The sequence below is a fragment of the Leuresthes tenuis genome, unplaced genomic scaffold, assembly GCF_036924035.1.
Source record: "Leuresthes tenuis unplaced genomic scaffold, fLeuTen1.0.hap1 SCAF_5, whole genome shotgun sequence".
NCBI classification, from domain to species: Eukaryota; Metazoa; Chordata; class Actinopteri; order Atheriniformes; family Atherinopsidae; genus Leuresthes; species Leuresthes tenuis.
In genome coordinates this window covers 32273877-32301387 of record NW_027325359.1, presented here as the reverse complement: position 1 = coordinate 32301387, position 27511 = coordinate 32273877, and the positions used below count along the sequence as shown (strand labels likewise).

At 44.0% G+C, this 27511-nt stretch overlaps 1 protein-coding gene across 1 annotated transcript in view; it reads right to left on the bottom strand.

Annotated features, from left to right (window-relative positions):
* Window positions 1-27511, bottom strand: part of hydin (HYDIN axonemal central pair apparatus protein) — an 88848-nt gene that overhangs the window by 19697 nt on the left and 41640 nt on the right. The window contains exons 27-66 of the mRNA XM_072385340.1: window positions 26170-26400; window positions 25882-26056; window positions 24538-24668; window positions 22670-22797; window positions 22270-22406; window positions 21382-21509; window positions 20871-20984; window positions 20131-20211; window positions 19856-20005; window positions 19503-19742; window positions 17901-18030; window positions 17389-17559; window positions 17136-17300; window positions 16814-16995; window positions 16305-16379; window positions 15896-16079; window positions 15663-15804; window positions 14930-15083; window positions 14737-14806; window positions 14487-14590; window positions 14294-14363; window positions 13961-14064; window positions 12153-12317; window positions 11602-11808; window positions 11319-11516; window positions 10950-11185; window positions 10685-10867; window positions 10170-10289; window positions 9936-10095; window positions 9675-9847; window positions 8408-8606; window positions 7982-8075; window positions 7304-7397; window positions 7050-7218; window positions 5707-5789; window positions 5414-5551; window positions 4580-4685; window positions 3996-4200; window positions 3072-3304; window positions 2834-2983 (exon numbers count right to left, since the gene is read on the bottom strand). Coding sequence (XP_072241441.1) covers window positions 2834-2983; window positions 3072-3304; window positions 3996-4200; window positions 4580-4685; window positions 5414-5551; window positions 5707-5789; window positions 7050-7218; window positions 7304-7397; window positions 7982-8075; window positions 8408-8606; window positions 9675-9847; window positions 9936-10095; window positions 10170-10289; window positions 10685-10867; window positions 10950-11185; window positions 11319-11516; window positions 11602-11808; window positions 12153-12317; window positions 13961-14064; window positions 14294-14363; window positions 14487-14590; window positions 14737-14806; window positions 14930-15083; window positions 15663-15804; window positions 15896-16079; window positions 16305-16379; window positions 16814-16995; window positions 17136-17300; window positions 17389-17559; window positions 17901-18030; window positions 19503-19742; window positions 19856-20005; window positions 20131-20211; window positions 20871-20984; window positions 21382-21509; window positions 22270-22406; window positions 22670-22797; window positions 24538-24668; window positions 25882-26056; window positions 26170-26400 — 5979 coding nt within the window. The remainder of the gene's footprint in view (window positions 1-2833; window positions 2984-3071; window positions 3305-3995; window positions 4201-4579; window positions 4686-5413; window positions 5552-5706; window positions 5790-7049; window positions 7219-7303; window positions 7398-7981; window positions 8076-8407; window positions 8607-9674; window positions 9848-9935; window positions 10096-10169; window positions 10290-10684; window positions 10868-10949; window positions 11186-11318; window positions 11517-11601; window positions 11809-12152; window positions 12318-13960; window positions 14065-14293; window positions 14364-14486; window positions 14591-14736; window positions 14807-14929; window positions 15084-15662; window positions 15805-15895; window positions 16080-16304; window positions 16380-16813; window positions 16996-17135; window positions 17301-17388; window positions 17560-17900; window positions 18031-19502; window positions 19743-19855; window positions 20006-20130; window positions 20212-20870; window positions 20985-21381; window positions 21510-22269; window positions 22407-22669; window positions 22798-24537; window positions 24669-25881; window positions 26057-26169; window positions 26401-27511) is intronic.

Sequence of the window (27511 nt, the reverse complement as noted above, 5' to 3'; positions counted from 1 at the left end):
GTACCAGGCTCTCCACCACCCGCACCCTCAGATCCACAAACACCCTGCTCCTCCAGGTCCCCAGTACCAGGCTCTCCACCACCTGCACCCTCAGATCCACAAACACCCTGCTCCTCCAGGTCCCCAGTACCAGGCTCTCCACCACCTGCACCCTCAGATCCACAAACACCCGGCTCCTCCAGGTCCCCAGTACCAGGCTCTCCACCACCTGCACCCTCAGATCCACAAACACCCTGCTCCTCCAGGTCCCCAGTACCAGGCTCTCCACCACCCGCACCCTCAGATCCACAAACACCCTGCTCCTCCAGGTCCCCAGTACCAGGCTCTCCACCACCTGCACCCTCAGATCCACAAACACCCTGCTCCTCCAGGTCCCCAGTACCAGGCTCTCCACCACCTGCACCCTCAGATCCACAAACACCCTGCTCCTCCAGGTCCCCAGTACCAGGCTCTCCACCACTTGCACCCTCAGATCCACAAACACCCGGCTCCTCCAGGTCCCCAGTACCAGGCTCTCCACCACCTGCACCCTCAGATCCACAAACACCCTGCTCCTCCAGGTCCCCAGTACCAGGCTCTCCACCACCTGCACCCTCAGATCCACAAACACCCTGCTCCTCCAGGTCCCCAGTACCAGGCTCTCCACCACCTGCACCCTCAGATCCACAAACACCCTGCTCCTCCAGGTCCCCAGTACCAGGCTCTCCACCACCTGCACCCTCAGATCCACAAACACCCGGCTCCTCCAGGTCCCCAGTACCAGGCTCTCCACCACCCGCACCCTCAGATCCACAAACACCCTGCTCCTCCAGGTCCCCAGTACCAGGCTCTCCACCACCTGCACCCTCAGATCCACAAACACCCGGCTCCTCCAGGTCCCCAGTACCAGGCTCTCCACCACCCGCACCCTCAGATCCACAAACACCCTGCTCCTCCAGGTCCCCAGTACCAGGCTCTCCACCACCCGCACCCTCAGATCCACAAACACCCGGCTCCTCCAGGTCCCCAGTACCAGGCTCTCCACCACCCGCACCCTCAGATCCACAAACACCCTGCTCCTCCAGGTCCCCAGTACCAGGCTCTCCACCACCTGCACCCTCAGATCCACAAACACCCTGCTCCTCCAGGTCCCCAGTACCAGGCTCTCCACCACCCGCACCCTCAGATCCACAAACACCCGGCTCCTCCAGGTCCCCAGTACCAGGCTCTCCACCACCTGCACCCTCAGATCCACAAACACCCTGCTCCTCCAGGTCCCCAGTACCAGGCTCTCCACCACCCGCACCCTCAGATCCACAAACACCCTGCTCCTCCAGGTCCCCAGTACCAGGCTCTCCACCACCCGCACCCTCAGATCCACAAACACCCTGCTCCTCCAGGTCCCCAGTACCAGGCTCTCCACCACCTGCACCCTCAGATCCACAAACACCCTGCTCCTCCAGGTCCCCAGTACCAGGCTCTCCACCACCTGCACCCTCAGATCCACAAACACCCTGCTCCTCCAGGTCCCCAGTACCAGGCTCTCCACCACCCGCACCCTCAGATCCACAAACACCCGGCTCCTCCAGGTCCCCAGTACCAGGCTCTCCACCACCCGCACCCTCAGATCCACAAACACCCTGCTCCTCCAGGTCCCCAGTACCAGGCTCTCCACCACCTGCACCCTCAGATCCACAAACACCCTGCTCCTCCAGGTCCCCAGTACCAGGCTCTCCACCACCTGCACCCTCAGATCCACAAACACCCTGCTCCTCCAGGTCCCCAGTACCAGGCTCTCCACCACCTGCACCCTCAGATCCACAAACACCCTGCTCCTCCAGGTCCCCAGTACCAGGCTCTCCACCACCCGCACCCTCAGATCCACAAACACCCTGCTCCTCCAGGTCCCCAGTACCAGGCTCTCCACCACCTGCACCCTCAGATCCACAAACACCCTGCTCCTCCAGGTCCCCAGTACCAGGCTCTCCACCACCTGCACCCTCAGATCCACAAACACCCGGCTCCTCCAGGTCCCCAGTACCAGGCTCTCCACCACCCGCACCCTCAGATCCACTAACACCCTGCTCCTCCAGGTCCCCAGTACCAGGCTCTCCACCACCTGCACCCTCAGATCCACAAACACCCGGCTCCTCCAGGTCCCCAGTACCAGGCTCTCCACCACCCGCACCCTCAGATCCACAAACACCCTGCTCCTCCAGGTCCCCAGTACCAGGCTCTCCACCACCCGCACCCTCAGATCCACTAACACCCTGCTCCTCCAGGTCCCCAGTACCAGGCTCTCCACCTCCCGCACCCTCAGATCCACAAACACCCTGCTCCTCCAGGTCCCCAGTACCAGGCTCTCTGGGGGACAGAGCCTTCTGCTCGGCCGCACCACGCCTCTGGAACAGCCTCCCTACCCAGCTGAGGGCTATTCAGAGCCAAGACTCTTTTAAAACAGGCCTTTTTATTCAGAAAGACAAATGATTGCTGATTTGATTTCACTGATTTTGATTTCACTTTGCATATGATTTCTAACTGATTTTTAACTTTGTCCTAACTTGTTGCACTTTGAGATCTTCTTGATGAAAAGTGCATTTGAACTAAAATGTACTATTATAATTATTATTACAATTCTTTAGTAATACCTCAGCAGGCAGGGTGCCGACTTCCTCAGTTCACATGTTGAAGTGTCTTAGGTCAAGATACTGAACCCCCAAATTCAACATATGATCCTCATTTGTAAGTTGCTTTGGACAAAAGCATCTGCTAAGTTAATGTAATGTGATGTTTAACTATATTCACAGTCCAGTGCAACAAGAAAACAAAAATAACAGGGATTTAAACTTCTTTACCTGCCCACTCCTTCCATTGTGACCTCAAACAGTGCACAGTACTGCTGGATCGCCTGAGGTGTGAAGGTAACCACGGCGAAGGCGTGCGACTGGTTGGGTATGATCAGTGCTGTCGCAGACAAATCAAACACCTCCACGTTTCGAGATGACTGTAAGAAGGCACATCCCATGTTTTCTCATTTTCTGACTCCTAAATTCATTTATCCAGGTCAGCAAACTCAGCTTTGAAAGTCTTACTTTTGGCCCAACACATCTGATGGCCAAGTTGAGCCCGCAGTGGACCTTGCTTTTGTTGGTGATTCTGAAGCGGGCCTTAGCCGTTCGCCCAACCAGGACTTTGTTGAAGATGAATTTGTTCTCGTCCAGGACATAAATGCTTTCAGCATTGCAGAACTGTTCAGAGGTGAGCTGACTACTGTTGTGGCACAGGTGGTGTTCCTCAAAGACGGAGGCCATGTCTAACACTATAACTTGGAAACAGAACAAGTGTTATTTAAGAGAATAGTGCTTTAAAAACAAGGAAAATAACTCCCTCCTCCAATTTGACTCTTTTTTTGGAAAAAGACATGATAAAAAAAATAATCTGGTCCCTATAAAGTGTAAAAATGAAAAAATGAGGTAAATACCACCTTAGATGAACAACAAATGACAAGTTTTCTCAAGAAAAACAAAGCCCAAATGACTCAAAGCTACTCTAAAACCTGTTTTTTTTTTAGCTAAAAGCCTTTTGTACAGAGAGTTCTCTGATTTGCTGAATATTTCAATCATATTATGAATGTTAGATGAAGAAATCTCCACGTTATCTGTAATAATATAGAACGAATAGGACTAAATTGTTGATCTTTTTGCCCACAAGCACATTAGGATGCCCCTTTTACATCCAATCATGATACGAACCTGCTGCCAATAAACTTGAAGAGCTATATAATTTTATATTTAGTTTTAATATTATATATTTTATTGGCTAACTTGAAATGCTTCAGCGGAGGGGATTTTATTTTGGGTATCCAATCTTTTTTTTTGGACCCTGCTCCACACTTTCAAAACTTAAAGCCAGCGCTGCAAGTGAAAGGAGAAGGAATCCTGCAAATCTTTGAAACCGGCCATTTGAATCAGCACAGGGCAGGTTTACCGCTCAGTTGTGGGTGACACAGCTCTCACCTGGCTTGCAGACTTCAGCGAGGAGTCTGTACGGTATGCCGGCAGGCTGGTGTGAGGGGTTGCATCCACTGATGTCAATGAGCAAACTCTGGTTCCACGTGCCCACCTGCTCAGCTACACAGTCCACACTCACTAGCTGCTGACACCCTGGCAGAAGACTTCCAGAGCAGGGAAACACTGAGAACAGCCCGATGGTGAGACGATTCTTCAAGCAACACGTGAATGAGAGGAAAGAAGCAGCGGTGGTGAGAAAACTGGGAATAAATCTGATGGAGTGTCCAGAAGTTTCTCTTGTTCAAATGTAAAATTTAGCACAACTTTAACACAACAGTTAACTTACTTTGTAATTACCACTAGTCGGACTAACCCTAAACCTTCAGAACACACAGTTGATGTTGCTGAGCTACATTTAAAAATATGCCAGTCGTGATGTGCTGTGTTGTAAATTAGTAAACTCAACAGTCCCAACAGATGAAGCCAACAAACCTGTGACATATTAATAAGTGAGAGAATGGTTGGGCCTGTTCATTTAAACACAAAGATTAAGCTTAAAGCGCACACGTGGTCCTCCAGCAGTCTCTCACCTGTACAATACTCAACTTTCTTTGGCAAGACTCGCGTTTTGCTTTGAGAATGGGACAAGTGGGCTTTGGTGAAAGGCGCTCTTCGGATATCACCTTAGCTGGACTCCTGGGACCAGTATACAAGAACAAAAACCCAGTATAATTAAAACACTTATATATATATATATAGAGAGAGAGAGATGTCACATCTATAAGATTTAACTCCCCAAAGATCCCCAACAAGTGCAGCTATATCAAATGTTGGAGAGGCACTAAACTGAAGGTGATGGAGGTGAACAGCTCGTATCATTGCATCACCCGGTATGAGTCACTGCCACAGTGTAAATAACTTTACTGTTTTACATTGCTGATTGCACTAATTAGCATTCTTCTTTCTGGAGATTGTGAAGCAATGAAATAGTTTTATTTGGTTTTATAGCTGCCTGTATATGTTCTTCTCACATTGTCGTCAGATTTTTGTTCAGTTCCTGTTTTCTTTTAAAATAAACAGTTATTTTTGCTTCCGCTCCTCACTCGTTTTGGGTTTAGTTGATCACTGCCACCCTCACCTCACCTGGTTGTAATCAGTCTTTACTCACCCTTTGTGACCAGCTCTCCTGCCATTTATCACCGAGTTGTCATTGCGTTTGACCTCAGCTTGTTCTTGGTTTATTAACCTTTCCTTAACTCTGGCCTCTATAGTCAACAGTTTTTCCTGTTTTTGGATCCTTGTGGACTAATTACCCGTGCTTGGTATCTAAACTTCACCGTCTTGGATTTCATTTGATCGTATCCTGTATTTGGGCCTCCGTTAGAAGCAACCATCAGATTTATAAATGTGCTCTGCTGTCCTACCCAGGTTCTGTGATCACGTGACAGATGCTGAACTGCATCTCAAAGACTCCGCTGTTTTCTATCGTGAAGTTCAGGCTTTTCTTGTGGCCGTAGACCATTGGACCAAAGTTGATGTCATGTGCAGGCGTGATCTTGTATCTAAAAAGCAGCCACAAGTTTATTTAGTACAATTTGTGCATAAAACAAAATCTAAAAACTTATCAAAATAGCTAATATAGTGACATGCACTGACTGTAATAATCTAATCATGTTTCTGTACCACTAATAAATGGAATATTGAAGCTAACAGTGACCTGGTGAAAAGAGCCTGGACTGAAACTTTGATGTTTAAGGTGGCTATGGTTTCTCCTTCCTTCCCGATGTTGGGGTCAATCACCTGCAAAAGATTACTTCAGTTAGCCTCAACTTCAGACCGACTTCCTTTAAAACAGTTGTTACTTTAGAGTAAACATTCCTGTCTAATCTCCCAACCACTTCTTCTTGAGTAAATGTTAGTTCTGCTGTCATGACTCTGCTTCTATAATATATATTTTACAACAGGATCCTGTCCAGTGTTACTTATACTAGAATTTAAGATTATTAAAGACGTGTCACGCTTCGATATCTTCAACACTTCTGAGTGGAACAGCAGGGTTTAAAATGCACACAGGAACTAGCTGTGTAACTGAGATTGAAAGCTTTGACATCCATCATTTTTTTCTTTTTCTCAGCCACTCTTTGCTTCGCTCCACCTCTTTGCTTAAAACAAACTGTCTTTTGCAGTGTGTTTAGGATGCTTATCCTGCAGGAAGATTCCTTCTCTGCTGAGCTCAAAAACACTATGATTCATTCTGTCTGCCAGTATCTGTCATGGTCATCAGCTGCACTCTCAGTTAACCATGACTGCCACCTAATAACCTTCAGTCAGGTTACTTTTGGACTTTGAACTGCCTGGTCAGCTGTATTTTTGGATCCTGAACAGTCACAATCCATCTCATCAGACTCCTCCGTCTGAGCAGAATGATGCACACATTGTTGGAGACTTGACCAGGTTCATCCAAAACATTTCTGGACCTCATTTTAACATTTTATCTGTCGTGAGTTTGCTTTTTGCAGATATTAAAGCTGACATTATGCAGTGTCATTCACAACACCTCAGCAGTCACATCAACTTGAATATTTCTTTTAGAGCTAATTTGCACTGCTCAGGCCATCAGTTTGGGACGGCCACGGTTTTATGGCTCGTTCTACACATGAAGCTCACGGTTGCAGATTTTTTGTTGCTCACTACTCTTCTTGTATCTTGTAGGAATTATTTCCCATGTGGAGCCAGATGCAGAGACAAAATCTGGTGTTCACAGGTTCTTATTACAACATTCTGGCAGTTGGACTAGTTGGGAAACAAATTTTGCTTGAGTGATCACAGGTAATTGCAGGAATATTCACTTCTAACGGAGTGAGTTTCTATTTCAGGGCTGAACTGTACTTTCAAGTTCAAGTCTACTTGTCTCACTGTGGTAAACAATTAATCTCATATAAGGTTGCTTTCCTTTAGCCAAAGAAAGGCAGTGAGGAGGTGAAGTAAAATCAGAACTTAGGGTCCCAAAAACTAGCCGACAAGTCTACGAGGCCTTTTGGATCATTGTGTGGCTCGCACCTGGCAAGGCAGGATGGGTTGCTCCCTCAGTGAGACCTCCTGCTTCGGTCTGCAGGTGATGAGCACTACTGTGGGCTTCTCATAGGGCATTAGAGAACCACTCTGTGGGGACACCATGAAAATGGAGCCCAGGTTTGGCAGGGTCTGACCCGTCTGGTTGAATGTGAACCTTGAAAGAGAAAATTGAACGATAAACCCTTTCCCATATGGAAAACACTAGTTTGGTTTTTAAAAAGAAAGCTGTTCAAACTCACCTGAAGGCTATTTCATATTTCCCTTTGTTTTTCAGTTTGAGAAACAATTTGGCCTCCTCATAGACGCTGAGAGTTCCAAAGTCCAGGCTGCCATCTGTCAGAAAAACAAGAGTTTTTAGTGTGTTATTTGGATATCTGGGCAGAAACTGAGTCGTTCAGTGATGAACGATGCCACCAAGCAGAGAGATGCTGAATTAAAAGAACATTCTGTTATTCTGAGGTTTTTAACTGCGAAGGACGTTTTAGTAGCACAGAATCAGTCTTTTAGCTTATTTATGGAACATTTTCATTCCATCTATCAGTTAAAAAATCAGACTTGGTGGGAATTTCAAGTCATTCATGTGATAAGAAACCTTTTGCAATTGCAAATGGTTGGTTGTGAAAATGAAAAAGTGCACCTAGAGGTGGATTAAAGGCAGACTATCTAACAAGATGATTGTTTTCGAACAAACCTTTAAAAAATGGGCTATTCCATTTGGGGCGGTGAAGTAGAAGAGAATGTGACCATAAATGAAATGTTCTTTACAGATTGTTAAAAAAAAATCCACATCCAGAGTTAAAATACCTCAACAACACCCAGCTGAGATTGAGAATTTCTCCAGCAGAGCCTGGATGTATGCCTTTAAATGCCTTCTAAGACTTTCAGATGAAATATTTATATGTTTTCTCTGTTTGTACCTGGTGTGATCTCCAGATCTATGTCATAGGCTTCAGCAACAACCTGTAAGTTTTCAGTTTGCACAACTCCGAGAATCTTGTCCACATCAGAGACCTGAATAAAAAAAGAAAGAAAGAAACAATATGCATCTGTCTGCGATGACAACTGACATCAAGAGAACTGGGCTGGACTTCCAAAAGGCACTTAAACATCTGTTTTACAAGCCCGGGCAAAGAAATGGTGGAATCACGACACTTCAAGGACGTTCATTCAGCTTTTTATCGTGTGAAAGAATTATTAAAAAAAACACACCAGAAACAATCAAGAAAAGGATTAAATTATGATACCATGTATGGGTAAGTGAGGCCATAGTTTTTGCCAGTGGTTATAAACAGTATTTCATGTTATTTGATTATAAAATGAGCAGAGATCTTGTTTTTCTTTACCTCAAGACGTAAAATCCTCTTTACACTGAGTGACTTCCTGGGCCTGAAGTGTATGCTGAGAAGGAGTGAAGAGTGAGCTGGGATGGTGTCCTGATCGTATGGCACCACAAACTCATCACCTAACTCCTCCACACCCTGCAGTCTCCAGGACACAGGCAGGGCTGTCTTATTATGCATCATCACACTACGACTGTCCCTCCTGAGGAGAAGCATCAGAGGATTCAGTTTACATGTGTGTGTACAGTGGAGAGACAAACTCAGTTCAGATACACATATCAGGCACAACAGAAAAGCTACTGCCAGGTAAAGTGGGTAAGATCGCTCATGTTGCACAATGCAAGCTGTCAGCTCGACACAAACTGATCCACAAACTTCAGGGCCAGCATGATCTAATGCTAATGTTCAGACATTCAGAAACACTCTCAGATGTTCTTTTTCCATTTCGGCAGCATGTGAGGGACCTGCTTAATGTTAGGAAGGCAGAATGCTCTTACTCCATGCATGCCACCACCTGGTTGGTCTCTGATGTTGTTCCTGGGATCTGCTGGAGCCACTCCCCCAGCTTGGGGGTCACAGCCCTGAGTGCTCGTTGCCTTCACTTCTCCCATCATTTAAACTTCCTCGTTCAGCCTTTGGTATTTTATGAGCTTTTCAGGTTCCATGACAGCCTTCTTCTGTAGTCTGTCGACCAACACAATCTCTGGTTGGTTAGCCATCACCAGTTAGTCAGGCTGGATCTGGAAGACCCACCGGATCTTAGCTCTAACATTCTCCATTACCTCTGTAGATATCTCCCACATTGGCTTTGTGAGCCCCAACCAATAACTGGTACAGATGTTTCTGTATGCTATTTCAGCCACTTGCTTTGTTCTTCGTTCCATGCATATTAGACCCTGCTACTATGTGCTGGACTGCCTCAGTCCCTGCACAGTCTGTAACTGGGGTCTTCTCTGGTGTGGTAGACCCCGGTCTTCACTGTGCCTGTGCTTAGCACCTGTACATGTGCTGGTATGACTTTGCCCTCCAAGCATTGTATCTGGCAGGTTGGTGCAGTGGCTTCGGAACAGCAGTTTGAATCCCAGTCAATGCATTTATCCCGCAGCCTTGGCACTAACATGAGAAAGCCATGCTGGCTCAGACATTACCTGCCTTAACAAGATTAAGTGTTGGAAAAAGAAAACTGGGCAATTGGGACAAGATCTGAGCGAGTAGAGCAGGGAATATAAAACCTTTTTTAATAATATATTCATGAACATATATTTGGTACCTGTGTAGCAGAATTCTGCCAAAGTGTAAATGCCTGCTTTCCAGCTCCAACTCGGGCCGGACGCCCCAGCATGACAGGTTGATGATCACAGGCTCGGGATTATCCTTAATCTGGCAAACTACACAGTCCTTCATTTGTCCCTGTTTTGTTGGGTAGGCCCACACTGCCAGCTCCTGGCAAGGTGGAGGAATATTTTTTAGTAATTTTTTAAATAATTTGAGTACAGGCAGCTTACATAACAGAATATTTGTAAAGTGGTACCTTCTTTTGGTCAGGTGCGAGGGTCATGGTTGGAGGGTCCAGCAGATATGTGGAGGCCTGGGTGTCATGCTGGAAACTAAACTGGACCTCTGCCTCCATATGTGAGTTGTTATGAATGACCAACCTCTGTGTGTTCTCTGGATACCTATTTTCCTTGTATCTAAACCCAAAAGATTGAAATTTGTGAATAAAATAACATGTCAAACCATTCACTTCCACCATTCTGCCTCTCACCTGTCTCTGGTCTTGCCGCAAAGCAAAGGTCCAAACTCAAAGTATGCCGCATTGATTATGTAAGACTTCTGAAGTCCTTCCTTCATATGTTGCACTTTCTTACTGTGGGCGAAAAGAGTCCTGTGGAAACACAGATGGTTTGGTGGTCGTTTCGAAAGGGCAGACACTGTTTGTTAAAGCACAGCAGTTCCTGCTTCATGTAAAGATCTGGCCGGCTGTAGGGAAACAAGTTTCGATCTTTGTATATCTTTTCTTGTCAGTTTTCTAAAATTCTGCAGTCCTAGCTGCTGATTAATCAATTCTAAGCACACGATAGGCTACTTCTGTTAGCAAATTAACATCATATGAATGGCAGTGCATAGACAACAAGAGGCCGACATTTGGAGACATCACTAGAGTTTCATAATCACACTGTTTTCACCGATTTACTTAGAAGCTTCCCTGCCATCCCCTTTACTCCCCTCTCCGTGTCAGTCACATCCCCACATTACTTTTACCGGACAAGTCAGACTCACCTGTAATTGTTGCAGATGGAGGGATAGGTGCAAATTCCTCTGCAGGTGAGTTGGTAGAGTCTCCGGGTCCCAACAAGCTCAAACTTGAAGGCCTGTTCAAACTTCCCTGGTGACTCTGAGTAGAACCAGATCTTCAGAACCACCTCGCCACTAGCTGGTACAACCCAGCGAAAAGTGGTCAAACTGCACAAAAAAAGATGCAGAGAAACAGCCAATGAGAGAAACCCCAACACTTAGAAATTCCTGCGGTGTGAGGATATCTTGCCTCTGGCTGCGTTTCAGCTCTAAGCCTCCTTGCTGGTGGTCTTGATCAGTGACGTCAGAGGTGGAGGAGGCATGTAAAAGTGTGTGAGGCCCCTCTAATCTCTTTAGTTTTGTCTTGCTGGAAGCTATTTTCTTGCTCTTCTGACTCTCTTTGCCTTTTTTATCTTTGTCCTTTTGCACTGAAGCCAGCTTACTGCTGCCCTTCCTCTGACTTCTAGAAGAAGTTACAATTCCTTCCTTTGTGCACAAAAACAAAACAGATCTGTTTTTTTAAATATGTTAATATCATATTAATTAACGCCTTTGATTTAATTGTGATGATACAAACTGCTGCATTCATAATGAAGGTGCTGGTTTCAGAAATCATTACCTTCACAGATGATTCATTTGTCTCTTCCTCTGAACCTTTCTTGTCCTCATCATCCTCGGTTCCTGAAGGAACCAGGAAGGTGAAACAAGTCTGTAGCGCTTTAGCTTGCTGTCTGGGTGTCGGAAAAGAAACAACGGAGAAGGTGGTGGGGGGAGGGATCGGTGGACCACTCGCTCCCAAACCCAAATCCTCCAACAACTAAAGACAGAAAAGAATAGAATATTATACTGATGAAGAAACAACTGTTCTTCAAAAGAAAAACAGGTCAATCTGTTAGCCGTACCTCATCCAGTGCAGGCAGGTGACCAGCACTGAGCAGCTCTGTGACACTCCCACTATCTTTCTCTGAAACATTCAAGACAATGTGGGGGACGATGTCTGCTGGAGACACCTTATCTTCTGCCTTGTGATCCGGTTCAGCTGATGGTGCTGTCTGACGGGGCAGTGGAGATATGGTCTTTCCTTTCTTAGGCTTCTTGACAGCAGGGGTCTGAACACAAAGAGCAGGGATTAATGACACGAGAGGCTTCAGCCGCACTAATACTTTGTACTTTGTGTCAATGTTTATTGCACAAAGTATAACCAACACTGAAAGCTTCTGTTGTGCTTTTACTAAATGCTACTACATTAAAGAAAGTCCACTTTGGTAACCGTGTATGTTAAAACCATTTGTTTCAATATCAGCTTCACTGCTAAGTTAATAAAGGTTGGATCATTTTAACATCTTAACATATATTCAATGCCAGGCAACAGTTAAATATAGAGGAGAAAAAAGACTCAGCACAGTTTACTATTTTCCAATCAGTCTTGAACAGATTTAAGAGAAAAAGAAACCTGTTTCCCTGTTGATGTGTCATCTGACCCGTGCAGGGTTTCTTCACTGGGAAGAGGGGCAAGCGACAAACCCTGGGCCCGGTCCCAGTACTGCAGGATATGCTCTACATGGACCTGGTTCTGCTCATATTCGGTGAACTCAGAGAGGAGGTCATCTACAACGCACTGGAAAAGGGATATTACGAATATTACAGCTATAGCTTTACTCTTCAATCACATTCACTGAACCTCCACACATAGAGATTCAGACTCTGCTTCAGGGTTTATTCCTTATAATGGTAAATGGACTTGTATAGTGCTTTTCCACTCAAAGCACTTCTAACACTACATGCCACATTCACCCACTCACACAGCACGTCTTAGGATACACATAACTACGTGCTTTCTAATCATACACACATTCATACCCTGATGGATACATCAACGTGGGGTTCAGTGTCTCAAGGACGCTTCGACATGTGGCCCGGGGAAGCCAGAGTCGAACCACCGACCTTCCGATTGGTGGGTGACTGCTCTTCCTCCTGAGCTACAGCCGCCCCTGCTGCCCAAAACCCAGCACCAACACTAAGAGTGAGCCCGGAGCCTGGAGCCCGGAGCCTGGAGCCTGGAGCCTGGAGCCTGGAACCTGGAACCTGGAGCCTGGAGCCCGAAGCCCGAAGCCCGAAGCCCAAAGCCCGGAGCCCGTAGCCCGTAGCCTGGAACTTGGAGCCCACTGCCCGGAGCCTGGAGGCTGGAGCCCGAAGCTCAAAGCCCGGACCCTGGGGCCCACTGCCCGGAGCCTGGAGCCTGGAGCCTGGAGCCTGGAGCCTGGAGCCTGGAGCCTGGAGCCCGGAGCCCGGAGCCTGGGTCCTGGAGCCCGGAGCCTGAAGCCCGGAGCCCACTGCCCGGAGCCTGGAGCCTGGAGCCTGGAGCCCGGAGCCCGGAGCCTGGGTCCTGGAGCCCGGAGCCTGATGCCTGGAGCCCACTGCCCGGAGCCTGGAGGCTGGAGCCTGGGTCCTGGAGCCCGGAGCCTGATGCCCGGAGCCCACTGCCCGGAGCCTGGAGGCTGGAGCCTGGGTCCTGGAGCCCGGAGCCTGATGCCCGGAGCCCACTGCCCGGAGCCTGGAGGCTGGAGCCTGGGTCCTGCAGCCCGGAGCCCACTGCCCAGAGCCCAGAGTCTGGAGCCCACTGCCTGGAGCCCGGAGCTCAGAGCACAGCTTGTATCTACAGTCTTATTGTTTTGGTCTTCCACAGAAGTGAAGACCCTGGGTGAGGGTAGAGTTCTGACCCCACACTGATCTTCCTGCAAACCTCCGGCTCCATTTTTCACCCACTCCCAAACAAGATCTTGAAATTCTTAAATTCCTCCACACGAGTCAACAGCACATTCCCATCCAAAGCAGTCAATCTACACCTTTCTGCCTCAGAACTATGGCCTGAAACTTAAATGTGATATTTTTCATCATGTTTTCGATGAAAACAACAGAATCACATCATCTTTATAAAGCAAAGACAAGATCCCCCAAATAAAGTCTGTGATAAAGAGCTGTACTGGTCAAGTCCAACACCTGCCGGGAGCAGCATGAACTTTTACTGGTAACACGCACAATGACTTAAATTACCTAAAACATCCCCCAAAGGACACCACGTGGATGATGTTCAGTAGCCTTTTCTGAACCCAAAAAGCATGTGAATGCTTGCAGGGCGACCAATGATTAATATGATTACTTTTTCACTGACACTCGATGTGCTTTCACTGAAATACATTTTCCCTACTCTGAGTGCTGCTTGTCATCACTTTTAAGCATCTGATCACATGTGAAACTCACCATTTCTCCCTCCAGCTTGTTTGCTTGTTGAGGAGACTGTGTTTGTAATTTTTTGGCTTCTTCTGTCTTCTTCTGTGTATTATCAGTCTCTTTAACTTGCTGCACTGCATTAGCAAACAGGAAAAGTTTTTGGTTAGTTTTTTATCTTTTAAGGGCGAATTTAGTGTCTCGGTCATCAGAGGGACACAGATTTTTTTAAGTGTGCTGCATTAGTTTCACACTTGTCAGTTCTATTAAATAATTAAGTAATTTCTGCTTTAAGTTGGCAGTAAGAATATTCAACTTTAATATAAAACTTTTTGTCCCAGTAACCTGATTTAAGCAGACACTTACATTTGCTGACACCTTCATCTAGATTCCGCAGTTCCTTCACATCGACTGACTCTTTGTTCAAGACAGAAGTCTGAAGATCATCAAATGCAAAAGTGAAAAGAAGTTAAAATGACCTATTAGCAAGTCACGTATGTGTGAAATCAGGTTTGGAAGATGGAAGAGTGTCCCTGATTTTGCTGAGCATCATACTCACCTTTTCTCTCTCCAGTTTGTCTGCAGGTGGAGGAGATTCTGTGTTTAATCTTTTGTTTTCTTCTGGCTGCTTTAATGAATCATCAGCCTCATTGCCGGGCTGCACTGTAGAAACAAAGAGGAGCCAACTAGTAACATGTCACATTAGTCTATGCATCTCTATATCGGACAGTATATTATCAAAGTCTCACAGGAGGACGACGTGATTGAATGAAAGTGTTTACATGCGCTCGCACCTTCTTGTAAATTACGTTCTCTTCCATCAACAAGCGACTCTTTGGAGTTGCTACATGAAGACATCCTTTGCACATTCGATGTTGTCTAAAAGGGATAGAAATGAATTCAGTGCTCACCAGCTGGGAATGTGTTTGTATGTGCTTATGGGAGTTTGCATGTTTTTTATTCAAACAGCATTTTGTCCAGAGCAGGGATTCATATACAGACCTGCTTTACTTCCAGTGAGCTCTTCTTCTTTGATACCTCTTTAGTGTCCTTCTTTCCTCCCTTTTTACTCTTCTTCTTTAACTCTTCTTCTGTCAACCTCTTCATTTCTTCCTCCCTCTTTTGTTCCTCCTCTTTTGCGATCTGCTCAAGTTTCCTTGAGCAAAAACATTCATACACATAAACAAGTTAATTAGGTCACCACAGCTTGATAGAAACTGTACTTGCTTACTGCTTAAAAAGTCAAATTTTAAACAACATTCCTGAAAGAAGACTCAAAAGTATTTTGTTTAAAGTCCTTTTAATTAGTATCTATGTGTTCTTAAAGTCTAAACTCACTTCAGTGTTGAAGCAGGTGGATAAAATTCCTCTGCTAACGCATGAGTCAAGGCATGTTTGCCTGTACAGAATTACACAAGAGCTGCCTAACCAGAGTCCATTCAGCTAAGAGGAGCCCCGGCCACTAGAAACTATTGTGGACCAGGATAATATTCCTTAACATTTGTCAAGCAGAGATGTAAGGTCACAGAGCAAATTCTAAATATAACAATAGGATAATTTACCCCTCAGGAAAGTACTTCTGACCTTTAATGGTCATTTAATGTTGGCTGAATATTCTAAAGATAATGTCTTCTTAATGCGAACAAGTTAAGGAAACATTCATGACAACTTCCACCTTCAAAGAGATGCGTGAATCTGACTGGAAACAAAAAAAAAGTAAGTGTCCAATCAGTACCTGAGTTTCTGCTGCTGGAGGGTCTTCAGGTGTCGCTGGGTAATTCTCTTCTTCTCCTCCACCGGCAGAGCCTCGTATTCCTCCTCATCCAGCTCCTGTAGCCACCTCTCCTCCCTGTCAGCTCTTTCCTTCTGCAGAGCCTCTGAGGGGCACGCAGTTAAACAAACACTGTCATCAAGCTGATGAACCGAGAGTTAAGCATGTGAAAATGTGTGAAGGGATTTATATTTTACCTTCAGCTTCTCTCTGCACTCTTTCCCGTGCCTTTAGGGCAGCGTAGGAGTCAGATAAGTTGACTACATAGATGTGTTTGCGGTTCTTAAGAGCCTTCAGAACAATTTGTAATGTGCTTGATACAAACTGAGTGTACGCTGACTTCAGCCCATCGATTACTACTCCACGGTGACAGTCTCTAAGCTGTTATCAGCAATGACAATGACAAGACAAAGAGAGAAAACAGGAGATGACACAGCATGAAATTTAGACAAAAATAAATGTGAGATGTCTGGCAGGTTACAATAAGAATGATCTATAAGCTACTAACCCTCTGTCTGACTTATTGTGGGCACTGTGTGAGCTACGTCTGAGCTGTGTTAAAGGTCTACTGGTGTGGTGTTGTAGCAATGTTGTGACTTACTGTACCTGAAATCTTTCAACCAGAATATCAACAAGAAGCTGTTCAGGCAGGAGATTGCTCAGTATAGTCACATCTCCTTCCTAAAAGAAAAAAAATATATTTTTGAATATTGCAAAAAGTCTTTTCAGCCATCCTTTCTTTTCTTTTAAGACCTAGTGGTCTCAGGCAGTAGTTCTCCAGACTTTCTGAACGGCCTTCAAAGTTTTTCTTTGGACATAATAGGATTTCTGCAGCAACAAGGTGATTCCCAAAGAGCTATTAGCTGAAAACTTGGCATATCTCAGCATGGTGTGCAGTGTGTCCTTAAAACATTTGAGGAAACTGGACAAGTGGAGGACAAAAGAAGAAGTGTCAGGCCTAAAAAACTATCTACAGCAGATGAACAGGATCTGAAAGTGATGTCCTTAAGAAAGAGGAAAAAATCCAGCAAAGACCTGACACAGGACCTGAGAGATGAAAGACATTTTATGCGGAAGTAAAACAGATTAAGATACATTTTCAGAGATAAATATACCAGACAGAAGCTGTTGTGAATGTTTTCAGTCTCCAGAAGAGATGTGAAGTCATTTTCCCTGGAGGTGGGCTCGTTGTGCTGTGAAGTAACTGCAGGACCACCTGAAGCCGGAGCTGAATTTGGATCTGAGGCTTGAACAGGTGCTGTGGGTCCTGGTTCTGTGGCATGTTGAGAAGCCTGAGCTGGAAGTATAAGCATTCCTTTATAATCTACCCTTCCACAGTAGTGTTGGAGAATCCATAAAATGTAGCTGACCTGTGTACCTTCCTAAGCAGGGTAATTATCATATTGCATGCACTTATACAATACATCTAATACCTACCAGCCTCTGCAGCCTTTCTTTGAGCAGCAGCAGCTTGAAAGAGTTGTCTTGCTGACAGGCTCACAGGTGAGGTGCCATTTTGCAGCACTTCTGTGACAATGGCATCAACATTCAAGCATGCTGCCCCGTAGTGAAGGGCCAGAGCTGCTGCTGTGCTGCTCTTATCTGGCAAAAAAAAAAAGCAGGATTAAAGCAAGTTTACAAATGGGCAAACATCTGGAACTTGTTTTTGTACTTCAGTATGTGCTTCTACCTGTCAGAGGGGCTCCATATAGGATAACAGCAATCCCTCTGCGGTTGCGTGCAGCCACTCCTTCTAGTGAAAGGTCCAATCCCATATGGCGGGCAATTGCTCTGGAAACAGGGGTCATTTCTAACTGTCCTAGTCTCCCACTGTTTCCCACCCTGGTCAACTCTGAAAAAACTGAATACACAGAACATATTCAAGCTGAGAAAGTAAAGTGTTGAATGTTGTTTTTACACAGAGCAAAAAAAAATTCAATTCGACTTCCCTCCCGTCAGGCTGCTTTCATAAGCAGTTTCCTTCTGAAACGGTTGAACTTACTCATTTCAGCTTGAATTACACTTCTGGTGCTAATATCTGGCTGGACATTGTTTTGTTGTGACTTTGTGTCTTCCTCCTGTGTGTCATCTTTCCTAGCTTCACCTTCCTCTCTGCCTACATTTAGCTCTGTTGCACAGAAATGGATTAAAGCAGACATTATGACACATCTGTGGGGGTAGGTGACAATGTCATGAAGCTACCATCATCTTTTAGCTGGGAGGAATAGTCCTTGGAGTAGTCCAAAAGCTCTGTAGGAAGACCCTCTCCAGGAAGCCTCGGAGGAAGTAGCAAAGTGTTCTTCTCATCATATCCTTGCATCAGACCCAGGATCTGAGGAGCAGAGGGAAGGAGAAACACTAAGAAAGTTATTTTGTGAATCTATAGTTTAGTTTAATGTGTTTCGGTTACACTTATTGCTGCCTGTGTTATTTTGAGCGATATCCCTCTTTGGTTTTACTTCCTGTTATAGTGTTTTAATCTTTTCCTCCTAGTTTGATTGATTTAATTCAGTTGTTAGTAATAATCTGAATGCTTTCATAAAGACTGAGACATTGCTGCCTCCAGGGGACACAATTCCAACAAGTCCTTCTGATTTTGCCAGACCCACTGTAAGAGGGGTTGGGTTAGCTGTCATCAATAAGCTTGGTCTTAAGTGTCATCCTATCAGTTTTGAGAGCGTTCTAAAGTCTGACTTTATTTCCTTTGAAGCTCTAAGTCTTGAAATCAAAGGCCCACCCACCTTACTATGCTTCTTAACCGATAGGCCCCATAAATCAGCAACTTTTGAAATTTTATTCATTGTTATACCTAAATATGACAAGGTGTTAATTTCTATTTCTATGCCAATAATTATTTACAAAATTCTAATCTATTCAGCTCATATATACTCATTTGTAAAAGAGGCTACATACTTTAAAAGTCACATCTCAGTCTTAAGCTACTGGGTACAGCTGTGACTGATCATTAAAGGGCAACTCCGGTATTTTTAAACCTCAACCTTATTTCTGGCACGACTGCATCCACACGCATGGCTGCAGCACAGCTTATTCACTCCGGTAAGAATGTCCATCTTACTCAAAGTCGTCGTTCACGTTGTCAAAATCTGATAAGTATCCTGCCATGTTGCACAAAACTATCAAAACAGTAGCAAACTACGTGTGAAGTTAGCCGACTGTCACAGAGCACGGAGTAAATAAACTGTGCTGCAGGGGGGCGTGTGGATGAAGTGGTCCCAGTAGAGTGCCTGTGTAGAAATCCCTCCATTAGCTCTCCTATAGCCGCAGGTAGCCACATAACAGCAGCTATGAGCTAACAGAGCTATAGGACACGTTCATTCATTCATTCGTTCTTAAAGTATTGGTGAAATAAAGACAGATAATGCCTTATTCAGAGGCTGAATCGTCTAAGCCCCGTTCACTCTATTATATGGATCTCGAGTTATCTAAATATCTTCCGAAGGACGCCGACTTTCACCAAACTGTTCTCGGTGAGTAGATGAACGTATTTCATGCCAGAAATAAGATCTAGGTTTAAAAATACCGGATTTCCCCTTTAAGCTGTTATCCTTGAAATGGTCCTTCATCAGTTTGTTTCTACTGCCTACAGTAAGAGATACACTCGCATTGTCAATACGGACTCTGCAGTTAAATTTTCCAATCCTTAAATGCTATTGATCCACCACTAAGACAAAGAGTGCCATTCTATTTGTTTAGTGATCATTTAGCTCGTTTAAAACCAGGAAACAAAAAAACTAATAACTTCCTTTGAATCACATTCGCTTAGGTTTGAAAAAAAATATCTACCTCTTCTTCTTTCAGGTACTGTGTGTCTAACTCCAGGGAGTAGAACTCGATGGGGAAGGAGCAGGGGTTTTTGACTGTGACTTCAGCTTCAGCCTCAGTGCTGAGAGGGAGACACGGCCCAAGCTCCAGTACAGCTGGGCAGAACTCGAGCTGTGGCTCCTCACCATGACCCTGAGCTGTGATAAACGCCTGCTGAGTGCTGTCAGCCACGTGGACCTCCAGCCGCCTATTGTATGCACCCTGAAAGACACAAAGACCTTTCTTAAGGTTTAAGAAAGCATAAAAGCAGGGACCATGTTCTTCAGTGTGTTATACAGAATATACACCTGATTTAATATCATAAAAGCTTTTACCTCTCCAGCAGGGCTGAACTTGATCTGCACATTGACTCGTTCAAAAGGAAACAGCACACCGGTGCAAGGAACCATCTCAAACACCACTGGGGGGGGTCGCTGCTCCTGTAAGACCTTTCTTTTCTTGCACAGAGGCAAGAACTTATCAACCTATAGGATCAGAACAGAGGAATATCTCAACCCACTGCATAGATGTCTCATTCTAAGCACAAACCTACATTAAATAACATACTGAAAATGGAATGGAAATTTCCTGAAAATTGCAGCAGTTGTACCTTTTTCAAAGGCTTCACTTCCTCAGCTATGCTCCAGTGACAAGGCACGGGCTCGTTGTTCAGCAGCTGCACTGTCATTATCTGACAAGAAAAGTTAGAAAACATTGATGAGCAAGTTTAGCAAAAGACGAAAACAGACAGGACTGATTTTTAGGTGAATGGTGTCCTTCATGCTGCATTAGAATGCAATCACTCACCATAAATTTAACTTTGGACCACTTTACTGCCATTTAAAGATTTGCAGGTAGCGCTAACACGGCCAGTGTTCGAGTGCATTGGTCTGATAGTAGGAGGTACTTTAGGAAAATGTGAAGAAGTAGAACATCTGGAGACCAGATGTTATGGCTGACTATAAGTTACCCAGTTTGACCTGTTACGATGAGCTGTTTAGATGCATGTTTGTTTGGAACCTTTATTTTCCCGATGAAATAAAGTTTAGAATGAAAGAAAAAACTAAATTAGAACTGATTCCCTCAAACTGATTTTACAGTAAACAATCGCAAGATGGCACCAGAGTCAGGCCGGTTCTCTCATTGTTTGAATTACATGCATGCACTTAACCTTTCAAGCTTTCAGCAGGTTTCCTGTTCTTCCTTTAATGCATGAGGATCGCATGAAAGAGTCGTAAAAATGTATTCTTTACAATGTATATCTCTCCAGTCCTCAGTATATCATCCAGTGAGTTGAGCTTTATATTTTCATCTTTCACCTGAAAGGTAAAATGCAGGTTTCATAATTACCTGACACATGCCACACTGAACTGTGTCAAACTGCAACGTATCCTTGGAGACAGTGATGGCTGGCATGGTTACCGCTGCACACAGCCGTACCTTCACCACAGGACCACCTGCAACCTGTAAAACCAAACAAGGGCATCTCATGACAAAGCACATGAAATCATCATTTTTTGTGTTTATGTTTCTGTATTTATCCGCAGGCAGTGACGCTTTTATCCAAAGCGACTTACAAATGAAGATATAACAAGCTATATAAAGCTAACAATAAACTACATAGAAGGAACCCACTAGTCTGACTATGTCAGAAGTGACAGAGTAGAGATAGGGTGCAGGCATAGAAAGAAGTGCAGAGATAGAGGGGGTAGGGAAGTACAAGGTAAGTGCTAGGATAGGAGATGCTCTCTGAAGAGCACCTTTGGATATTTTTTCTGTGTTGATGACAGAAAGAATCAAAAGACAAAATCAATTTTAAAATTAAACTTTTTTAGGTATTCATATACATGTCTGTGTGTACCTGTATTGGCAGAACAACACTTATGTCCCCCCTCTTTAGGTTAGCTCCTCCAGGATAAAGTTTTACTGTGAAAGCGTGAGTCTCGTCACATGGCAGATTCTTCACTCTTTCAAAGTCTGCTGTGAAACCTTTAAAAGGCACAGCGAGAACTTATTTTCACAGACGCAAGGAGAAAAACAACAGATTAAAACACAAGATTTACATGCATCATGTATGTAAATGCATCTTCTGGCTCAACATGCCAAACATGTTCATATTAGCTTCCTATAGAGCAGTGAGCAAGCTTGCCACAGATCACCTGTGGGGGGCTGTGCCAGCTCAAAACCTTTCATGTAATCACAGAGTAACAGATCAGGACTCATCGGGGGTCATAATATTTATAACAGGACTCTTCTTTGTTCTTGCTGCTAAAGATTGTTCTTTAAGACTTTAACTGAATGTTAAGAGTCTTTACTGGGACTTTACTGGGACTGTATAGTGTAGTGGTATGATTGCCACGTTTCATGTGGGAGATCTGGGTTCAAATCCCCTGCATGAACGGTACTGTCTCCAGTAGGGGTCCTTAGGCAAGACCCCCTTACCCTATCTGTAAGTTGCTTTGGATAAAAGCATCTGCTAAATGCATAAACATAAACATGCAGAAAGAGATTTGGCATCACTGGGCTTGTTCTGCAGCCACAGGACCTCGGCACCTTGCAGTCATAGAGACTTTAACTATCCACCATGAACTCTGGATACCATATGGTGGATAGTTAAAGTTTGTCTGATAGTTAAAGCTGAAACTGGCTCATCAACAGGTTATGTAAAATAAATAATGCTATAAATCATCTAAGGTTGTATTAATTATGATTTGATATGTGAAACCATCATACTTTCTTTTGAACTTACCTGTGCCTGTGAGACATCTGCAGCTGGCATGGAAGGACACAGGTATTGATCCATTATTGATGACATTTACAGTCAGACTGACAACTTTGCCAGGAATGACAAAACCAAAATCCAGAAGATACTCTGGGAGCTCCAACCTGTGAAAAGAAAAGCGGTTGATAAAACATCCGCAATAAGTGAGTAAGTTTTGTAAACTATTGATTAGCAGGATCATCTTATGACACACTCATAACTGAAATAAACTATTTTATCTTCCATCGTAGACCATTCTAAAATACTTTACATAAGAGGGAAGTTTACTTCAACAGAACACTGACTGACACAGCACAGTTTCAAGCAGTTCACACTTCAGTTGATTCGGTGTACCATCTGTTCCACCAAAGGGTGTGTTTGTACATACTTGCTCAGTTTGTGCCACTGTGTGGAGGAACCTTGTGAGTCACTTTGTTCCAGCAGGCCACCAGACACAGCGAGAGCATTTTCTTTGACCAAAAGTCTCTCAGTCTCCATGTGAAGCAGCTCTTCATACTACAGAGCAGGCAAAAGAGGGAAAGAGAAGCCCAAAGGGAGACAACAGGAAGGGTAAAAAAATACACTCAAAAGTTACTGAATAAGTATTAAATAGTTGTGTAAGCAAGAAATACACAGCAAAATCTGACAGGCAAGACTAATCATTTCTGGAGCCTCTGGAATATCCTGTCCAGGGTTGTCCCGACCTCGTAAAGCAGAGCAGAGTGCCTGACGAAGGCTTTTCAAGATCTTAGAATAACTGCGGTGATGGAGAGCTCTGACATTTAGAATCAGTTTAAAAACCAAAACATGGATATTCGGTCCAGTTTCACCAAAGATCGTGTAACAGGCGTGACTGTGTCACAATGTGTGAGGTGGCAACACATCCCTGGTCTGTTGATTTCTGTCATGCAGCATTCAATCATAACGTTGTTAAGCTGCGTCCATGTCGGGTTTTGTAACTGTCTAATCATGTTAATTGGCCTTAATTATGGTATATTTTAAATAAGCAGGCAGTGCACAGCACATAAACGTTGCACAATAATGTCCAAATAGAACTGAAAACTCATGCGTAGTGTATCGAGCACCAAGTGTAGAACTTGATGTAGTTTTCAGCATCACCATAAATCTTTTGACTAATATGAAACAAAGGAAATATTTAGAATCATACTCACCAAACTGTGACTGCACACATTCTGAATCATCATTTTGTCGTAAATAAAGTGTATAACTATATTAAAAAACAAATCAGTATGCCATTTTCCCTTCTTCCTTTCACACCATAAAAATTGAAAGATTTAAAGTCACTGCAGTGAGATTGTTTCATGGGTGCAGAGGTTCTGTTGGCACTTTGTCAGGTTATTGATGGCATATATTCTTATCTCGTATGAAAATGATTGTCATTTAATTTCAGGAGGAAGGAGAGCTGCCAGGGATGTCAATGGGACAACACATAACATTATGAGTAAATAGGGAAGGGGGAAGCAGCAAATGGCCATTTCTAGAGTAATCGTACAGTCTCACTGAACAGGACAACCTGGAAAATCAATACACAGATAAGAAACGGGGACACTCCTGCAGAACGAGCTGGGTACTAACAGCAGAGATGCAGCTGCACAGCCTTATCTACAGTCAATATGCCTGGAATATGTGAGTATATAGGCTGACCATAACAGCACGGAGATGTCTTTATACAGGACCGGAAATATTGGAATCATCATTGGAGGAATATTGGAGGTGGATTTCTCTGCAGAGACACTGCTTTCTGTGGCCTGTCAAGAAATGATTTTAACTGATTCACAGCATATAAGATCATTTTTGATATTTTCATAGACGACCACACCTCCAAACACAATGACGTCACCTGTGGGGCACCACAAGAGTCAACAGTAGGACCACAACCTGCAACCCCCTGTAGTTGGAACACACTCTCCCTGGTCTGCCACTTCACAGGTAATGGCTTACGCTACATGTGTGTTGCGGACTTGGAGAAGGTTTACGATTGTTTCTTGTCTGGGTTTCCTTCTTGGACCTGTTGCCTCGGGAATCCGACCTCAGATAAGCGGAGGATAATGGACGGATGTATGGATGCTACCCCTGGTTAGGGAGCAGCATCCATTATCTTTAGCAAACCTCTTCTGTGTACTGGAGTTTCTAAACACATTTTAAGTTCCTATAAGAAGCTGCTTATCAGTTTCCCACATGAGCGTAATTTTAAGGTTTAAACAAACTTAGGTGATGTTTACTTTACACACTGACCGTGAATGTGCAGGTAGCCTCAGTTGTTGCTCCTCCGCAGGCAGTGACACCAGTCGTGAGCTCCTCTCTGACTCTATCTGCCTCCACAGCTGCTTTGGCCTGATCCACCACATCACTGTAACAATCCTCTGCTGCAAGAAAATTCCAGTGTTACACCATGTGACTGTTGAGGAGACCTGTCCATCAGTCAGAGGATTTGAGCTTATGGTCTCACAAAATGGATTAGAGTGCAAAACAAAGAAACATACCGTAAATTCCGGACTGTAGAGCGCACCTGAATATAAGCAGCACCCTCTAATTTTAAAAAGAAAATCCATTTTGTGCTTGTATAGTCCGCACCGGATTATAAACCGCTGGTGTCCACATTGTGATATGAGATATTTACACAGAAAGATGTTACACGTGAGGATTTTTAAACTTTTAATTGAATGCATAATGTGACATAAACAAATACATGCTGCAAATGCTTTTTTTCTGAGTAGTGCCTGTACACCGATGGTTTTAACTTAAATACCTCTCGGTAACATACAAATACGTGGCGTGAATGCTTTTTTTCCCTAACAGTGGCTGTAACACGGCTGGTAATAAAGAATTTTTAAAAAGTAGCCTACCAGGAAAAGTCATTGATCGCCTTCTTCATCTTCCTGCTGCGCAATAAAACCATAAAAGTCTTCTTCAGTGTCTGAATTGAACAGCCTCAAAACTTCGTCACCCACTTCAGTCTCTTCGTTGTCGCTCTCACTATCTCATTTCAGATTGATCGCCTTTAATTTAAAAGCTGCATCATATGCATTTCTTTGTTTGTTTTCCACGTCGAGGGAGAGTACAAATGACCGATTTACAATAATGCAATAATAATTTAGTAGTGTAAGTGTGTTGGATTTATCGTACAATTTCATTCGTTAATTTTATTGATCTAATGTTATGAGGCAAAATGTTTTTGGCAGCATGAAAAAAAAAGAAAAAACATATATTAGCCGCACCGTATTATAAGCCGCGGTGCTCAAAGTCTGGAGAAAAAGTAGCGGCTTATAGTCCGGAATTTACAGTAAGTGGCCTACAGTGCCAGGGAATTAATTTCACTGACTTCTTGCAGTGGATGTGATATTCAGATGTGTTGTACCGTTATGAGTCTGAGCATGTTTCAAAGTGCCTGTTGCAGTAATTACCATTTTAAATAGCATCATTGAATCGTTTGAATAACAAAAGGAATTGAAAAAGATAGCAGTTTGTACAAATAGATTTAGTTATTTTGTCTAAGCTGAATAATATTAAAGCTTTGAATCCATGTTAATGTCTATCCTTTTGCAAACTGAGTGTGAGGATGAACCTATGTGTACATACAAATGTTTTGTGGCAAATTCAAGCGGATTCTTGGGAACACTCCCTTCCCAGTCAGTGTGATCTCTTGTGGCGGTAGGAAAGCCACTTGCAGCTGAAAGTGCTTCTCAAACACTTCAGGGATGCCTGGCAGGTAGAGCACACGCAGACGCTGCTCTGAACCGGCATCAATGTATCCCTGGCCCAGGCACACAAACAAATACACATGAAAACTTGTAAAATCAAACCTTACATTATGAAAAAAATACTTTCATCGCATCCTCCCAGGAAATTGTCCCATGATTAACTCACCACAGCTGGGATTACCACGGGCCACCCGGGCCTGACTTCCTGTCCCTCTTCATGGTTTTCATTTACTTCTTGCTGCTGTGCATCTGGCAGCTGATGGTTCTCCTCCTGGACTTTAATCTGTGCTCCTGCTTCCTCCTCATCCTCTCTTGGAGGGTGTATAATGCTGAATTTGAAACCAACCTTACCAGTGTTCCTCAGGGTCACCTCAACTTGTCCAACACAGTAAAAAAGCTGAAAGAAAAAGAGAAGGGTGGAGGCAACACTGGTACTTTTCCAACTGCACGCATCTTTGTTTTTACCAAAGATCAGCCCTGTAACAAAAAGGCAAACTACTCCACCTGGTGTCTTTAAAACTGACAAATACTGTAGAATCAAGCCTTATATGATCTTAAATGTTTTATCTTATAAAGAAAGAAAACAGAAACATTTCAAAGTTTGTCACTTCTGCACGCACAAACTGAACTGTTTCAAGACCTGAGTACTTGGATGGATAATTATAATCTTTGGGTAGAAGAGAACAAGCCCACGAGTAAAAGAGAGGAAGACAGCAAGAGGGGGAGGAATGCTGAACAGGAAGGTCGGAGGAATGTTCTGCTGAATCGCTTTTTTCACCTAAATCAAAAATCAATGTGTCCTTGTTTTGAATATCAATGATAACTGGTCCCGATGGCTTGCATTTTTAAAGAGGGGCTGGAAGTTAGAAAAAAGACCAAAGTGTAGAAAACAAGCCAGTGACATTCCAAGGTAAAATGTATCCCTTCAACTTTTTTAGCTTATAAAACCCAGCTGAAATAATCACTCATAAACTATGCTCTGATGACATGTGAACAGTAATTCAGCTGTATGCCCCCCAGCATTTAAAGAGGAGTAAAAGTTGATTGATTAAAAGAATATTAACATTTAGCAAAAGCAAAACATCATCTAACAAGCTGAGCAAACACATCATCATCGCAGAAACGTTAGGCCTGTTTTTCAGAAATGGCTCAATGCGTCATTCTGTCAGGTTTTGTCAAAGCCAATTAGCTTTAAATGAGATACCATGTGTGGCACATAGATGAGCAAACATATGACAAAGAAACAAAAAGGACTAGAAAAGATAATTAGCACAAAATAATGGAGAGTAGCTTAAATAAATCCTGTAATTACTAGCAGTCTAACTTGAGTCCCTGCCTTGCCTCTGGTGTAATTTCAGTAGGTTTTAGAGGTTAAAATGGGATAGATGGACATGGAGTCAAGCAGCACATTCTTTTAAACCCCTAATGAGTCCTCTTACCATACCTTTACAACAGCTTTACTCAGTTCCTGCTTGTGTCGGGGTTCCACTTTGTCTGATTGACATTTG